Below are 17,937 nucleotides of genomic sequence, written 5' to 3' on the forward strand. Positions count from 1 at the left end.
GCCTCCGCCTCCCGCCTTATTCCCGTAGCTCAGTTACGCCGGTGGCGCAGTCGTACCTCCCGGAGGTACGTAGGTTGCGCTGGGGGAGAGGCCGCGCCGTTCGCGTAGGGCCCGCCTCGATTCCCGAAGCGGCTTTACGACAGCGGGGGCGGGGCGCTACGGAGGCGGCGTAAGGAGGCCCCCGCCGCTCGCCTCCCTCCTCAGACGTGGCGGGGGAGGAGCGGCCGCGCCGCGATGTGGCAGAGGTCGGTGTGCGTGGGCCTGCTGGCCCTGGCGCTGGGCTACCTCTGCCTCCTGGGCCCCGAGCTGCCCCACTCGGCGCTGCGGCACCTCTCCGCCTCGCTGCTGGGGGGGCTGCGCCGCGCCCGCTCCCTGGAGGGCCGCATGGTGGCGGCTTGGCAGGCGGCCATCGTCCGCCCGGCCCGGGGATGGGCGCGCGTCGCCGTCGGGTAGGTGTGCCGGCGGGGCGGGGAAAGGGCGCCCCTGGCGGCGGGGCGGGCGGGCGCCCCTTCCGCGGGGCCGGGCTGTGCATCCACGCGTCTCTACGTACGTGCGGATCCGTGGGCCTCACCTGCGGGGTGGAGCCCGCCCGGTGGCCGCCGTCAGCTTCGGCGCCGCCTCCCGAGGTGCTGCGGGGTTCAGAGCGGCTTCGCGGGTCCCTGGGGTTGGGGTCGGTGCTGGGGAGGGTCCGCCGCTCCTCAGGATAGGCGGCGGCCGGAGGAGAGGCTCCTCGTCGGGCCGCCGTGGTGCACGAGGTGGGGCCGTGCTGTCGGACCTCACACCGACGCGGCTGGGCGCTCGCTGGGGCTCCTGCCTGCTCGTTACACCTCGGCTTCGCGTGCGGGGCTGTCGTTTCCCGGGCAAGGGCCTTTCCCCGAGAGAGCCGCGAGCGAGGGAGCGGGCCTGCCGCTGCGTCGCCTCGTCAAGAGGTGGGCCCTGGCCGAGGGGACTAGTGGTCCAGAAAACTCGTGTATTGGTGCTGTGTGGTTCCAGCCCGGTTGGCAAGCCTGTCTTTGGAGACCTTATCCCCAGCTGGCTTGCCCGTAAAACAAATTTATACACTGAGTCTGAGGGACTTAGAGCTGCTGGCCCATCCACGGGAAGGTGGCAACTGGGGAGCGCGGTCCGGCAATAAAAAGTACAAGAGACAAGTTTATGAGGTGGAGAAGTGAGTGAAGCCTTTGCAGTAGTGAACTACCTGAGTCAAGGCAGAGATGCAAAGGAGAGAGATGAGGGAGGGAAGGGAGAGGAGAAAGCAATAGACATTGAAGACACCTGTGCGTGCACAGGGAAATCCAACACCCTTTCTCTTTTTAAACTGGAAAGAGGGCGAGGGGAAAGTTCAGGAATATCACGTTGATCTTAAATGCTGGTTTTAAGTCTGACCATTAATCTTGACGTTATATATAGCGCTTGACTCGCTTTCTGTTAAATATAAGGACATAACAGGATGACTTTGACTAGAAGATTCGGCATTTGAGTGTTGGAAGGCATTACTCCACCCCGATGGCTGCGTAGCTAATACAGTGTTAGTTGGAGACGGTCTTGCTCTTGCATTACGGTTGATGCAGACTTTCTCCAGTGAATGTACGACAAAATAGGTTTTCCAGTGCCTCAGTCTTCTATTTTGCCATGCCTTCAATGGAAAAGAGCCGGGTATCTTCAGTTTGTTCCTTGCTTTCTTCTTTGGTTTAAAGAAACTGAATACATGCAAATATATACATCTACTCTACAGACACCCCAAACTCAAAAGTTCAACAGCAAAAGCAGTTCATTAGTAGCACATCCCTGCTGTTAGGGGTGTTTATTAAAAGCATGAAGTGTGTTAGGAGGGGAGTGGCAGGGAGGGAGAAGACAGACAGCTGTAAGATGATTAGAGGTGTCTCACTTGAAAGGACTGTGACTTGGTTTATGTCCCCTTGCATTTTTAATGAGTCATTAAAATACAAAATTGCTGACCTTTTGCCACAGTGAGTTTGGGGCTAAAATGCTGCTTGAGCTTATTGTTTCCTCGGTTCTTTTCTCTGCTGCACGAGGGGTTTGTCTCTCCTTAGTGTATGAGGTGATGTACAGTAGAGAGGATTTCTGAGCTGGTTACCTCGTGTACTGAAAAGCCTCGGGGTTTTTATTGTCCTTTATTTTTGTGTGATGCAGCCTTCGTGTGTTGCAGCCCAACTCATGCGTGAAAGGTCACTGATGAGGAGGAACACTAAATGGCCGTGTATTTCACGCTGACATGTCAGCAGGCATTGGTGTTTGGAATGTTGTGTGGATAGGCTTGGGGTAAGATAAGAGAGCCTGCTAAAGTTTTCTACTCATTTGGATCCCTGTCAGGGAAGTGTGGGGCAGACAAATAGAAATTGCACTTGACAGAAGTTCCAGAAGATTCTTTAGTAATTGCTGGTATCACCTCGTTAAATACTTGGTATATATCGGAGTCTCTCTGAAACCAAGGAGTAGAAAAAAGGGCAAGTGTTCATAAACTTTCTTCCTGGGGGCCTGATTCCAGCCCAGACACTTTCCTGTTCTCTAGTCTGAATTCAGCTGTGTTTAACTGGATGTACTTGATGACGAATGGGGACTGGAAGATTTGAGCTGCAGGTTAGACTTCACATAAAGTCTAGATCTGCTAAAATGGTTCTTATCACTTCCTAACTATTGCAGGATTTTTCCCCTGTTGCCACTATCTGAGAGAAGGCGGCATGCTATTTCTGGAAATTTGGGACGGTCCTTTTGAAATGGCAGTTTTCAAATATCTCAACTGACAGATTGCTCCCTCGACTTTATAAACCAGCCTGTCTGCGGGGTGTTTGTGTGTGTGGTTTTGGCTATTGTTAGGAGCAGCTGAAACTCGAGAGGCTGATCTAGTAGACTTACTTTCAGTTTTGTTTTGAACAGTTCTGAATTGCACGTACATTTTAAATGCAAATATTTATTTTTTTTTAAAAGAAGCTTCTTTACTTTAGGAATTAAAGATTAAACATGCTGTTCCTATTGTGCTTATGCTTTTTTTGAGCAAGCCAAAGGCAGCAAATGAAGTACAACGTGTACTGCAAAGCACGCAACCACCCTCGGACCACACAGCTTACTCTTTCTTGTTTTAATTCCACAGAACATTAGAAATCCCTCTCTCCTGTGCAGTGCTGGAGCGCAATAAAAGCACGTCAAAAGGAGAACGCTATAGTAGAGAATTTCAGGAAATTCATACGCCTTTGTGGGGTTTTTTAATTTGGTTGGTTGTTTCCCCCTTAGCACGAGGGCTGCGAACAGCAGATGTCACTGGCTGGGAAGTGATCTCATTTTCTTGTCTCGCAGGTGCCCCAAGGTTCATGTGGTTTTCCCAGTATGCGTTTTCCTTCTCTCTTCCAGTGTCAATGCCTGCGTAGACGTGGTTCTGTCCGGTGTGAAGTTGTTGGAGGCGCTTGGTCTTGAACCTGGGGATGGAAAAAATCACGCGGTCTTGAACTCCAGGCAGGACCTGAAAGAAGCGTTCGCTCACTTCATGGAAAAAGGGGCAGCTGCCGAGCGCTTCTTCAGCGACGCCGAGGCTTTCCATCACATTGCACGGACGGCCTCCAAGTCCCCCGAGGCACAGGTATAAGCTTTGAGAAGCGCGTCTCGTAGCTTCTACATCGTTGGTGACCTGCATGCGCTGTGTAGGGAGAGTGCAAATCGTTTGGCAGAGAAACTGCTGGTATAGCTGGAGTGTGTTAATGACTTTCCATGGAACTCTGCACCTGCTGCAAATACAGGGTTTTCAATGGTCTGTCCCCTGCTTAACGCTCCCAAAACTGAGCTGTCAGTCTAAGGTGCCTCTGTAAGAATGCTGTTATGTGGGAGCCAGATGGGGCTGGTGCTGTAAAAGAGGCTCTTAACGTCTTGTAATGAGGCAGGAAGTGAGGAAACAGATCCAGGCATTGCGAGCTGTAAACACTGCGATCAGCTTCAGATCCTACTTAATGGAGGATTTAAATTCTCTCTAGGAGTGATGAAAAGAAATAAATATTTTTTCTGAAGCCTCCCTTTCCAAAACCAACATTTTGTTGCTCTAATTGATACTGGGTCTTCTGAATCTAGCGGGATACCTTGCTTGGCAGGTAGCTCATTTCTACAACTGCTTAATGCTGCCTTCTGTGCAGTTTGGCAGCTGCTTTGGAGGGTGAGGAAGAGCTCTAAACATCTCTTATTGGTCAAGTCTCTCCTGTGTTGACTTCTCACCACGTTTGCTATGTTGGCTTTCTGGAATCACCTGATTATTGGCTGTATCCTTCTATAGCCTGTTTCCTGTCACCTCTCAGTCCTGGGATCCTCATGACAATCGATAGTCTTTGGTTTCAAAGCTCACATCAGAGTTTTTTTTTTACTTGAAAGTTTGACCTTTCTTACCTGAAGAAACTTTCACAGTTCCTTCACTTCATGTAGGCACAGGTAGCAGGTCTAACCTTGATTTCAAACTGGAGGAAGTATTGTTGCAGTTTTTAAATGATTGCTTGTCAGTCTTGCTAAAATTCATGAGTTACCAGCTGCCACAGAAAAGTTGCACGGAAGTAGGGGCTGTTTATGTTACGAATGAATTGGTTTGTACAGGGTCATGAGTTACCTGAAGGCCAATGTTTAGATTTTAAAAAGTCAGAGACATTCAGCTTGTTGAGATCTCACAGAAAATTGTAAAATTATTTTGCCTTCAGTCCCAGTAAGCTTTATTACCTTCTGCAATGCTAGACCCTTCTCTAAATTGCCAAAATCTGTAGCCTATACTGAGGACTAAGCATGCATAAAGCTATCAAAGCAAGGGAATGCCCATACCTGCCTCTGTTTGTTTTACAGCTTTACGTAGGAGGAAATGCTGCTCTCATTGGTCAGAAGCTTGCAACAAATCCAGACCTGAAGGTACGTGCTCCAAAAATTTCATGCTATTCGCTTGTCTTTAATGAGGCTGACATTACTTCCCTGACAGTTTTGGGGACCTTGCAGTTATTTCTCAGATTATGGTGGAATATATGGTTGGCCTTGCAAGTCGAAGAGCATAGCTGACTTTTAAAAACTGGATTATTATTTTTTTAAGTCAGTTGTCTAGGTGATGCTTAAATGCACTGAAATGCATAAAGGGACATGGCAGGGAAACGTTGATTGGTTTTCCTTGCTTTCTAGATCCTCCTTTGTGGCCCAGTTGGTCCTAAACTCCATGAACTACTTGATGACAACGTGGTGGTGCCACCTGAATCCATGCAGGAAAGAGATGAATTCCATCTTATCTTGGAGTATCAAGCAGGTACCGTGCCAAAGGCTGAATGTTACATGGGAACCTCGAACATCACTAAGATAATCCTGGCTGTAGAGTTGCTCATTTTTGAATCGGTTAATTCCAGGAGGACTGTGTAAAGTATCAGTATTGGCTGATTGTCAGTGGGCTAATCTGGTAATTCCGTGCGCTTCAGGGAGCTGTGGTAGGTGGACAGACATCTAAAAGTCTTTCGAAACTTTTTCCCTTTGTAATGCTGTAAATACTGACTCATGCTGCTGTCTTGACTTCCCTTTGGTCCTGCGTTCTTGCAAGCTATAACCTATAGAAACGAACTGGACTTTTAATTTTGTTGCTGTGCATAGCCTAAGCGGGCCTGATGGGTGTAATTCTGAAGCTGTGTGAACACTAAAATAGGCCAGTAGTGTTCTCTGAAAACAGAAGGGTGCCATTTAGCCACATGCAGATGAAATCCAGGGTAAGCCCAATGTAATGGCTAAACCAAATCTGCCTGGATTTTCTTGCTGTTCTCAACGTGAATCATTTCACTGGTCCTGTCTCAAAATACAGCGTCAGAAAGAGTTACATGGGTGTGACACAAGAGGGAGTATTTGGCAAGGAGGGAAGGCAAGAACCACCTTAATTTAAACTTTTTCAACAGCAAAACTGATGTGGAGCAGCACCCAAAGCATCCACTCTGATGGACTCCTGGCTGAAACAAGGTTACTATAACTGACAAGTACTGTAGCACGGTAGCCAAGGAAAATACAGTAATCCTTAAGAAAAGCTTAGCCCTCTTGCTCCTGGAAGCATCCCAATCAGATGACAACATTAGTATATGTCTCCTTTTCTCAGCATCTTTGTTCTCAGGTGAGAACTGCCCTCCCGATGCAACTGTGAGGATCTTTGTCCTGGACAGAACTTTGTCGTGAGACTTTTCTTAAGAGAAGGCAGCACTGATGGGTGTTGATGCTGGTTTAGTGGCTTTTCCACAAATGCTGGTCATACTCTCCATGGTATAACCAGTATACAGCCTGGGACAGTCGAGTGAAGAAGGATGCAGGCTGGTTCTAAGGTGGAGGTTCTGCCTCTAACAGCCTCAAAAATGCTTGTGTCTCACAAGCTTTCTGTTCGAGCTGCCCTTTGTGACCTGTGTTTATTTATTCCCTTACATGTCTTGCTGTCCAGTTTTGATAACTGGCACGAGGAACTGCCAGCTGCCTGAACAAAGATGTGTGTACAGATGGGGAGAGCTGGCAGAGGGCTGGCCAGTTGGACTGCAGCTTGTGTAATTTGTATCCTCTCTAGGCTCGCTGTCATTACCCTGTTTTCGCGTGGCTCAGTGTCCTGGAGATGGAGCCCATTTGATTTGTGATCTTATCCAGGAATAAAACAGTTTACACGTCCCCCACTGATCATTCCTGTGAGCTGTGCAGTCAGGAACAGTAAGAGCCATCAGAGTTTTCAGGGTGGATCTTCCTGATACCACCTGAGTCAAGCTCACAGGTGGTGGCTGCCAGAAGGGGAAGGTCTCCCCTCTCTTTGCGTGCCCTGCACCCTCCAGATGTTTGGCACGAGCTGGCTGTGACGCTCACCTAATTGCATGCTAAACTAATACATCTGATTAAAACATCACAAAGCTTGCAAAACCAAGCAAGTATTGCCTTTTCTTCCTGATCAGACAAGCATCTAAATGAGGCGAAGAGAGTGAATGAAGAGAATGAATGGGAAAAAGAGCAAAATTTCTCATGTGGCTGGCAGTAGCTGTTAACTGGGCACAGTCACGTTGTGAAATTGTGCCTTTGGATTCAATCATGATATCCCAAAGGAATCTCCAGATACGTGGTCTGATTTGTTTCTCTTCTGAGTTAACATGCTTCTATTTGTTTCGCCCTAGGTGAAGAGTGGGGACAAGTGAGAGCACCCAGTGCCAACCGCTTCATCTTCTCCCATGACCTATCAAATGGCGCCTTAAGTATGCTGGAAGTGTTTGTGTCCAGCTTGGATGAATTTCAGCCAGATCTTGTGGTACTTTCAGGACTTCACATGATGGAAGGCCAGAGCAAGGAGATGCGGCAGAGACGACTTATGGAGGTCAGATACTTGAATATTAGTGTCTCCTTAATTTCCACTCCAACAAATGCTTCATGGTAAAGTCTTGGTTTCCCAGGCTTGAACTTCTAAGTAGACAGTGTCTTCAGATCTCCCCCAAATCTTTTTGGTTTTGCATGATAAAAGAAGAATGTGATCTGTAGGAATGGCAAAAGGCTAATCCTGTAACACTGATGTTTCTCAGATTCAGTGGGTTGTCTAGGGAAAAAGTGGTATGGTCTGGCTGGAGTACGTTGACATAGTTACTGGAGCTTACCTAGCAGCTCAGTTACACTTTTTCTGTGCCAGAGACTAAGATGATCAAGGTTATAATTGAGCCTTGCATTCCTTAAGCAGCATCTATATTAGCTAATCCAAGAGGCAGCTTTCTTATCTGAGCCCAAAGGAGCTACACCAAGTTTTCTTTCTACTTACAGGTCATTGCCTGTCTTACAGCTGAGTGCCCTTCCTGATGCAATGCACTAGCCTTTTATTTTCTTTTTCTTTTTCCTCTGTTCCAGGATCAGCTGTTCTACAGCTGCTTCAGATTTGTGAGGTTTCTCAATTAGCTCATTAGAAGAGTGCCGAGTTGGGTGCAGTTTAAGGTTAGCTACAGTTTTCCTGCTCTGGGATTCTGAAAGCCAGAAGTTGTTTTTGTTTATTCCCCTTAGCAGCGCGTTCAGGCACTTGTCAGACATCTCATTTGGAACTGTTTTTAAATCTGTACACCAGACGAGTCAGAACCCCTTAGTTCTTTCTGTGTCTTAATGAATATGTGTTTTAGGGTTGTTTTTATTTTCCTGTACCCCTGTAGGCTGTGGCCTCCATCTCTGATATCCCTACTGACATTCCTATACACCTGGAGTTGGCCAGTATGACTGATCAAGATTTTATGAGCAACATTATCCATCAGGTAATGAAAATAAAAGGACGTGCTCTTCCTACCAGTTTTCTTCAGGATCACAATGTACAAACTGGTAGATGAATACAGAAATGAAAACTTACAATGAGGGCTATCCATTTGAAGATAAATTGAGAGCATGGGTTTAATGTCTGCTATCACGTTCTGAATGCTTCTGTTTTCGCTGCTGAGACCCTTACCAGGGTCTCCTCTGTGCAGCGAAGGAGAATTATAATGACTTCGCAGAGGACAGATTTGTCTTCTTTAGCTCAGAAAGAGTATTCCTTTTAGAAAGGTCTCTCTGGGAAGTTTCATCTAGGAGGTATCTTACAATGCCCTCGGTTGATGGTCAGACCATTTTCAGCAAGGATTTTTTGCAGATCTGAGTTTATTTGGCAACTACTCAGTAAAAATGGCCATGCAACGCAGCTGGGCTCTGTCTTCTGATACAAAGATGTTTTGCAGTCATGGGGGGAAGGTGGCCCAGGAGAATACTCACAACTCCACACATACAAGTAACTTTGGCCGGTTTAGATTTAGCAGGCTTGCAGATTTCTATAAAAACCAGCATTTCAATCTGAGCTGAGTTTATAATTTAAAAAAAAATCCTATTTCTTTGCAGAATTTCTTTCCTGCAGATCCTGATGGTTCCTTGTTTAGCTTGACACAGCTCTAATCTCAGTGTTATGAGTGGTTCACGTGGATTTGATGTTTTGTTACTCTTTAATGTCAAAGTGTGTGTCTAGAAAATCAGTTGCACAAAACGAGCATTCCCCCATTAGCATGAAATGTTTTCTTGGCCAAGTAATTCTTGCAGACTTGTTGAACTGGAGAAGCTTGTGCAGTGACTTTGGCCTGCATTTCTCCAGGAAACTGGGTGCTCCCTTCTCCTGAGCACGCTGGTGATGGAGCCAGTAACACAGTGTTGTGAAAACAGTACCCTGAATGAGGAAGACCAAAGTCTGAAGGAAAAACTGTTGTTTCTGTGTTTCTGTTAGCAGGTCTTTCCCCTGGTGAACTCCATTGGGCTGAACGAACAGGAGCTGCTGTTCCTCACACAGTCCGCCTCTGGTCCCCACGCCTCCCTGGCTTCCTGGAGCGGAGTTCCCGACGTGGGTGTGGTCAGCGACATCCTCTTCTGGATCCTGAAGGAGCATGGGAAGATGGCGGAGCGGGCCTCTGATCTCACACGGGTCCACTTCCACACCCTGGCCTACCATATCCTTGTCACAGTGGATGGGTACTGGGGCAACCAGGTTGCTGCAGTGGCTGCCGGAGCTAGAGCAGCGGGGACTCAGGCCTGCGCAACCGAAACCATCGATACCAGCAAAGTCTTTCTTAAAGCTCCTTTGGAGTTTGTGACCTCCCAGATAGAGGCCCCTGCCAAAATCTCTTTAAATCCAGACGAGCCAGTGGTGCATTGGCACAGAGAAGGCATCTCATTCCATTTCACTCCTGTGTTGGTGTGTAAGGATCCTGTCCGGACCGTGGGACTTGGGGATGCTATTTCAGCTGAAGGACTGCTGTACTCAGAAGTATATCCTCAATAGAAGAATAAGACCCTCCTTTTTCTCCAGTACTGTACAGTGTCTGAGGAACCACGGCTTAGGATTTCAGCCAGTGGTGGTATAGGAACAGAATCAGGGTGTGGTGTGTTTTCTGGATGTAACTGAAAAAGAGCCAAAGAATAACTCCAGGTATAAACTGTCAGATACATTCCAGTCACCTGGCAGTGACTTGAACGCTTCACATTTAGGAACAGACGTTTTAGTATTTAATGTGAAAATCGGCTTTGCTTTGTCTTAAGCATGCGGGGAGGGAGACGAGTATCAAAACCCCTGTTTGGCGCAGGGTTGCTGTTTGTAACTCTGGATGGGTCTTGTCTGTTAGTGCTGGAAAGTATGGCAGCCAGGAGAGCTTCCTGCGTGTGGATCCCAGGGGGAGCACAGCAGTGCTCGGCCCTGTCTGGCCTCTGATAAATTAAAAATAAAAGGCTCTTGCATTATCTCCTCACAGCACATTGCTACGTGGCAAGAGCAAACCTTCCGCTTGCTCGGTGTGATGATGAAATCTTTTACGGATGAAATTACCTCTCAGCCTCGGTGCCCCCAGTCTTGGAGGGAGCCAGAGTCCCAAAATGTGATGCACACTGTACCTACTCCTTGAATGCACAGAGAAAACCCGACTCAAGGCTGTGTAGATTATTTTGGGTGGCTATTGTCTCTGTGACTAAAGGTATTCAACTGAGCCCTAGTAGCCCATGCCTAGTGTTTGGGCAACTAGAAGTGAAGATAATCAGGGTTTATATCTGGGGAGACAGCTTTATTTTCTTGCCAGTTAACCCATGCAAAACGTTAACCTGTGTTTGCTGTACACTAAATACCAGGAATTCCAGCGGGGGGGCTCATGGCTGGTGTTTGCTAACAGTGGGTGCTTATATTTGGTATTTTACAGAAAAGCTATTTAGTGCTGGAGACCAATTTTTTTGTTGTTGTTTGAGAATGGTTGTGCAATTTTCTTCAGTTTGCCTGCCCTCCATTCAGAAGGGGTAATCTATTAGGGAAGGTCCCTTTGGAGGCTTAAAAGCTGCAACAGCGTTTTCCAGGTAAGACTGAAGTGAGGAAGGCTTTTTTAGGGTTTGATGGTTTTTTTTCCTTGACTGTGTCACTGGTAGTTTCTTCGCTCTGGACAGGATTTCAAATTAAAGAAGTAGAACCATGTGTCTTTGTTAAATACTTTGCTTATATTTTTTCCTTTTCATAGTGGCACACTATGGATTGCATAGCACCAGCATTTTTTTTGTCTTTTTCCAGTATGGTTTTGGCTCTGTCCACTTCCAGGAGCTTCAAGTGTATCTGGGTAGCTCTCATGCACGTTTTTGCAGTATAACTGGATTAAATGCAATCAGCATGTCCATGCAAGCCTGCGCCATACCAGAATTTGTAGGAGGTGGCTTTAGGTCAGTCTTTGCATCTGAGTGGAGGGGAGGAGAGCCCGTATCACTTAGGCTGGAGTGATCTGTTTTCTGTCCTATTGCTGTCAGTGATGTTCTCCTGTTGGAAAGTGCCATCATCAGGGCTCTGTAAAGATAAAAATTGGCAGCTGGTGTAACTGGTACTGACTTAGCGCACAGTGCTGTCTGTCAGTGTGTATTTAACTTCTGCTCTCCCTCTGAGCAAAGTTTTCAGTGTTCTACCAGTGGAGAAGTACAGTCAGTGTTACGTTTTCCTGCAGCTTATCCCATCCTGATCTGTGGAGTCTTAGCGTTTTATCTCAGTGCAGGATCTTCTTAAGACTGGAAGTTATTTCTATCCAGATTATTTTTTATTATTATTACTGATAAATTGTAGATTGGGACTCTGAGTTCTGGTTTAGTCTTCCTACAGAAGAAAATTAATAAAAAATTTCTCCTTCCAGTTGTCTAAAAGGTCTGTGGCCATTAGCAGGGTTATTTTGCAACCTTTGATTGTAGCCTTCTGGCACACCGCCCCTAGGACCACCACAGGCCACGCGTCCTGCCAGCTGCAGAACTAATCCTTTGCTTACGCGAGGTCCTGCTTTCCTGACACTGGGCCAAGCTCTGTGGATTCTCGAGTTGGAAACAAAACAAAACTAAATACACACAAGCTGTCACCAGCAACGGTCCTGCTGCTGTATTTCACTTCTCCCTTCCAAAAACATTTGCAGGGATGCGAGGCTGATTGGACTGGCATTGCCTGATGACCATTTAAAATCACATAACTGCGCTAACAAAACTTGTCCAAGGGTCGGTTCTGCTGGTATTTAACAGGAGTTACAGGCCTAAATTATCTCCCTTTTTTTTTTTTTTTCTTTTAAACTACTTTGAATAAATAACTGATGTGATCAAGTATGAAAAAGGGGCTTACTGCTTATCTGGGCCTAAAAGCTGAACTAATTATTGTTGTTGTTGTTATTATTATTAACTCCTCCTTCCTGTTCTTTCTCACCAGGTAATATTCCTTCTTTGGCCTGTTGTCGGTGCGCTGTGAACGCCTGGCACTGTGAGTCACTTCTCAGATGTCAGTAGCTGTGACTAGACTGCCGCGCGCTCAATAGATCTGCTTTGATTAGGCCTAGAGAGCTCGCCTGGTCACCAAATTCACTTACTAAGGAAAATTCTCAACGAGCGTGACCTGTTAATCAGATATGCCATTGGCATCTCTGATTAAGTTTTGAAACCATCTATATGATAATAAAATGGAATTGAATGGCAGGACCCAGCAGCCTGTCTTCATGTTTCACATGCTGTGAACACAATGCGCTTACCTTCCCTCTGCTTTCCCAACTTAATTACGACAAAGGTTGCAGAGTCTCTTGAAATCCTTCCCCTGCACGTGTAGGCTGTCTCGCACCTCTGCACAGCTGCAATAGCAACAACAGAGAAAAGCTGCTTTGTCTTTAACAGACCTTGCGGAACACCAGAAGTGGAAATAGCTAGTGGGGTTTTTTTGGTCTGGGTAGGGGGAAAAAAAAAACCTAGTGAAATTTCTGTTGATTGAGGGGGTTTGTTGTTTGGTTGGGATTTTTTTGTACAATACAAAAGTCCTTTGTAGGGGAGAGATTTTTAAACAAATTTATCTGATTATAAAAGTTCAGATCTCTCACCATAATGAAACAGAAAATTTGCAAAAATACTAGAGCTTTAAAACCAGGCTTGAAATCTCTGCTTTCCCCTGATCCTTGCTGTCTTTACAACTTCTGTTTGTTCTCGCGTGTTACTCATACCTTGAAATCCACAGTGATGGATGACTCAGACCTCAGCCAGGCTCGTGCTCCCCAGCAGAACAGTTTCCACTGTTTATTCACACATAGTTTGCTGAAGATGCAATAAGTGAGCTCGTCATTGGGACAGTGAGCTAGTGGCAATGATAAAACTTGTGCCTGTCGATATTTCTGCTTCTGTGTGTGCCTGTAGCCAGTGCAGCCACGTTGGTTTTGGTTTTTTGTCTTACCCTGGATTAAAATTGAGCAGTGCTTCATATCTGTTCTGTGGATGTTGCTTACTGAAGGTCAAGTGGTGGATTATTTGAGATGTGTCAATCACAGGAGGCTGGCAGACTTTGAAAGGACATGTTTCCATCTCTGCTGTGCCCTTCGTGATGTGCAGTTGCTACGTGGCCATGGAAGAGCCAATCCCAAATCCCACTCTTCCCAGTTTAAAGGCTCTTTACTTTTTTTTTTTTTTTTCCCTCCCCTCGCCAGGGGAGTTTTGCAGCATTGCTAAGGAATTACTTGATTTTCTTTACTTCTGTGTTTCTTGGTTATCTCCTGTTGTGCTACATGAGATCTGGTTACGTTTGCTCTCTTCTCACGGGTTCCTTTTTACAGAACTGGTGCTGAAATGTTTTTCCTTAGCCTTTATGCACTGCCTCTAGCAAAGACCTCATCAGCTGCTTTGACCCGTGTTACATGTTGCTTTGGAGCCTGACTCCACTTCTCAGCTGCTGGAAGCCAAAGCCTGGATAGCAGCAGATCGCTAGATCCATTTCCAAAACCTAATGGAAAACAGTCAGCAGTGTGTATGTATTTACCATCAGTTACCTTCTGCCCAAGTTTGTTCTAAAACTAGTTAGCCTAAGGCAGGGGCTGCTTTTTGTAGCCACCTCCGTAGTACACCTCCCAGCAACATTAACGGAAATAAACCCCAGACTTTTAAACTCTGAAATCCACTGATGCTACTTGTGGTTGGCTTTTTTTTTTTTTTTAATTCTGGAATGATGTACTGAATTATCTGGAATTATGTGCCACAGGGTGACCTTTCCAGCCATGTTCTGAGAAAAACAGTTAAAATGATTACTGGGACAGTTTTTGCAAGAATTGTACAAAGCAACGTAACTCTTTCCAGTTACCCTGAAAGTTGTTTAAACCTCTGTGCTGTTGGGCTCTTTTTTGGAGCTTGCGGCTTAGGTGAAAGCTGGTGCTGTTGTCACCGAGGGAGCAGCGGAGCTGTCTCTGCGTTGCTGGTTGGCACTGGTGCTGATCCACGTGCTTGGAGCAATCTGTTCCGAAGCAGGGCTGTCAAGCACTCCTGGGTGCTGCGGTGCTATTTCTGGTGTAAGGAAACTCATGGAGTTTTTGAATACACTTGGAAGAACAGTAAAAAGATGGAGGAAAATACTGAATTTGTATTTTTATGGCTTTAGTTGGATTATTCTTACGTCCTGCATTAAATCAGTATTCAAACGTGAATGTTTGTTTGTTTTAAGCCATGTTAATTGTGCAGTTACAGTAAAAGCACAGAGTTAAGTTTTAAACCTGTCATCAGTCTCATGTTTTTTAAAAAAATTACGTCTATAGCCTCATTAGTTAAAACCAGCTAGAATAGACACCACAACAAAGACTGTCTCGAGCACTAACGAGGTTACTCAAGAGAGAAAAGAGAATATTAAAGGTTGTCTTTGCTCTTTGTTTTTAAAGTTCGAGTGATAAAGGGCAGAGGAAACCTATTTGCAACAGGCTTTTTTGTGTAGCATATCCCTTGGCCTGCTCGCATCACTCCTGTCTGCTTTCTGCTTCAGCAATACTGGGTCTGATTAAACTCTTCAGTAAAACTTGATCTTGGAGCCAGAAACAATTGTTCTGCTGTCTGTTGAGAGATGTCAGACAAAGTTCTCTTCTGCAGCAGATGGAGCAGTTTCTTGCATACTATCTCAGGTGGATCCTAAGCGCCAACCAGGCTGAATTCTCAGGGAGTTACTGATGCAGACCCTTGTGGGAGGACGTTCTCTCAGCAAAGGAAACAAATGCAGGCTGGAAATAGCACGCGTGGCCATTACCTGCTGTGCCGGGCTCTCGGAAAAGTGTCTGGTCCAAAGAGCTCGCTGTGGCTTGGAAAACTGAGCCTGGTCCCAGCCTTTGCTGAGATCTTGGAGCAGCTGAAGAACACACATCCTGGCAGCTGAGGGGGAATGATCTCAGTACAATGCAAGTGGGGGAAACAAAAAATTTACCCTGAAGACTTCCCCTGTCAGTTTCTCAGGAAAAAGCTGCTCCTTAGTCAGTGCAGCCTGGCTAAAACTGGGTTCAGATCCCACCTCTATCTTTCCTTCGAAAACACTGGGGGTTTTGTGCAGTTTGATTTTTGAGAGAGCAGTAAAGTTTTCCTTGTACCAGAACTGTTTTCTATTACATAAAATGGTCTTGGCAGATGAACTACTTGTTATAATTCGTCCTCTCTTCGTAGCACATTCATATGTGGAGCTTATTATTTTAGTAAAGTTTGGTTTTCTTCATTCAGCATTGAGGCTCTCTGTCTCTGTAGAAGAGGCTTTGCCAACTGAAACCCCCTTCCCAAGAGGGAAGTCTAAATTTTGAATATCTTACGCAAGAAGGGGATGTTGAGTAGGACCCAAGGTCCACCTTGCTCAATATTGCCTGTCAGTGACCACAGTGGGGCAAACGATCACGTACAGGAGTAGGGCAAGTATACAGTAATACTGCCTGTACCATAAATCGGCATCCAGTTGTCTCAGGGACCACAAAACCAGCTTTGTCTGGGTTGAATACACGTTGCTGCATGGAAAGATCATTACTCTTGGCAGAAACAAGGCCTTCTGCCCAGGCATTGCTGTTTGAGTGTCTTTCCTGTGAGGAAGTCAAGCTGCAGTCTACCATAGTAGCTGATTATTTTACCTGGTTAATGATATGTATTTTTCTAAAAAGTGGGGAGGGGGAAGTCCTAAAGCAGATGGTTTCTACTTCCCTAGAAATTAAGCCCATTATTCTTTTCCATCTTAAAATTTCAATTAGGAGGGAAAATGGAATATTAGAATTATGGCTGATGCCAGAAACAGCTTTTGGAACATAAGGTGTGATTTCCAAAATCCCTAAATGACTTAGTACAGTCCTGCTGAAAAATCCCTTGCTTCATTCCAGCTGAAAGAACAGTCCAGCCTCATTCTCATCATTAGATAGCATAAAAAAGCTCTTCATAAAGATCCTATGAATTTACTGTATGCAAATGCCATCATCACAATACCCAGGGGGAGCAGAGGGGACAGGACAAGGAATTGCAGTTCTGTTTATTATCCAACTGTAATTACATACTTAAAAACGTACCCTTAGACATGAAAACTCCTTCTCTGTTCAAATCCAGAAAATAACAAGGTGCTACTGCTGCTTTTCATAGGAGAATCAGTTAATCATCTGCATAAGCTTTTCACCAAAATATATATTTATTTTAAATACCTTTACAGTACCTCCAAGTGTCGTATACCCTCTGCACTAACATGTAACATTGACCCTATAAAAGCACCCTAACAGCCAAGAAGGTAAGAGGTTGCACCAGAGGGACTGGGTGAGAGAAGAGATCTGTGTTCCTCGTGTCACGGGTGGGCTGTAAGTTGAGAACAGCGGTGGGACAAGGGCGGCTCCCATCTGTTGAATACAGCAAATGAGTTTGATAATGCTACAGGGGGTTTTTTTTGTTTGTTTGTTTGGGTATTTTTACCACATGCAGAAGGCAGGGGAAAGCAGCTGGTAAAATCAAAATAAAGGGTCATAAGCAGATGGAGGGAAAAATCTTCCTGTATCAGCAATGCTGGTGCTCGCCTCCCTGTAACCACACTGTTCTGGTCACTGTTCCTTGTAGTGGAGCTTCCACAGCTTGAAAGTCTTTGGGGTAAGACTAAAAGATTACAGCACTCCATTGCTATTGGGAAAAAAACTGTCTCGAACCAAAGTTTTGGGGGTGAGGTAAAGAGTTCCCATACCCTGCCTACCCTTGCTTTGCAATCTTAACCTCTTCTTCACAGGCATGCTGTTACACTGCAGTAACTTTCAGTGTAAAAAAGTTTAATGTGAATAAAATCACTGCACTGTACCTGATTTACACCGCTTCTTGTCTGGTTTGTTGAAATTTGCCAGTGCTCCACAAAAGATCCTCTGTTTTCTTCAGCTCCTAGCATGAGGGAAACCTTACAGGAGTGCTACCCTGAAGCTGTACCCAATACAAAACCGATCAGTAGAGGACAGCTGGAGAAAAAAGCCATATTTAAGATAAGCAGGCAGTTTTGGCAATCAAAACAGAGGAGAAAGCAAAGGGTTCCTACTCTTTTAGTGTTCTCCAGGGAGCAGGATAGCACTTTAGTTCCTGGTTGGCTCTAAAGATGCATTAATGTCATTCTGGATAATAGCAGCTAACTGCCAAGTACAGCTGAAGGATGTTAATGTATCCAGAGCCGTGGTCATGCTGCTTTTACGTTGTTGCTACAGAGAAGGTTCCATTACTAACCTTCCCCTGTTGGACTTGTTAATTATGGCATGATACAATGCAACAGTGCAGAACTAAAAGCAGAAAATAAATTTTATAAAGCTGAGTAGCTTCACCATCAAATACACCAAACCCTGAAGCTTCAGTTTTGCTGGGGAAGTGCTACAGGTCCTGTTCGGAAATCTCCAATTGAAAGTCCCACAGCAATGTTGGCTTTGCGTACTTCTGGGTACGCAGAGGGGAGGATGAGAGAAAACTACACTCAGCCCAGTTACTGGTTCTTTATGTAAAGTATGATGGTCCTGCCTTTAGTTCCCAAAAGGAGTTGTTTTGAGGACCTGTATCAAGCCTTGGATAAATCATAGAGGCAACAAACTGACAGCAGCAGAGACAAAGAAGGCTAAGATTTTGCTGTTCAAGGACAGAAATATTTTCAAAGCATCTTTAGCATCACATGGGCATTAAAATTTC

The 17,937-nt window shown here is 45.6% G+C and overlaps 1 protein-coding gene across 1 annotated transcript; it reads left to right on the plus strand.

The window, feature by feature from the left end:
- The first annotated feature begins 234 nt into the window (after nt 1–234).
- Nucleotides 235–9,941, plus strand: ADPGK (ADP dependent glucokinase). Its single transcript, XM_086471540.1, has 7 exons — nt 235–449; nt 3,370–3,595; nt 4,828–4,890; nt 5,152–5,272; nt 7,140–7,336; nt 8,148–8,246; nt 9,233–9,941. The coding sequence occupies exons 1-7, from the start codon at nt 235–237 to the stop codon at nt 9,782–9,784; spliced, it is 1,473 nt and encodes a 490-aa protein (XP_086327666.1). The 3' UTR covers nt 9,785–9,941.
- Nucleotides 9,942–17,937: the final 7,996 nt, after the last annotated feature.

The sequence above is a fragment of the Leptosomus discolor genome, chromosome 11 (genome assembly GCF_034619465.1).
Source record: "Leptosomus discolor isolate bLepDis1 chromosome 11, bLepDis1.hap2, whole genome shotgun sequence".
NCBI lineage: Eukaryota > Metazoa > Chordata > Aves > Leptosomiformes > Leptosomidae > Leptosomus > Leptosomus discolor.

What these genes read in the sequence shown, in the direction of transcription:
- ADPGK (XM_086471540.1), top strand. Translation starts at nt 235, where the DNA reads ATGTGGCAGAGGTCGGTGTGCGTGGGCCTGCTGGCCCTGGCGCTGGGC. An exon ending in CAACAAATCCAGACCTGAAG is followed by an intron (nt 4,891 to 5,151) that starts GTACGTGCTCCA and finishes CTTGCTTTCTAG; the next exon opens with ATCCTCCTTTGTGGCCCAGT. An exon ending in GGCAGAGACGACTTATGGAG is followed by an intron (nt 7,337 to 8,147) that starts GTCAGATACTTG and finishes GTACCCCTGTAG; the next exon opens with GCTGTGGCCTCCATCTCTGA.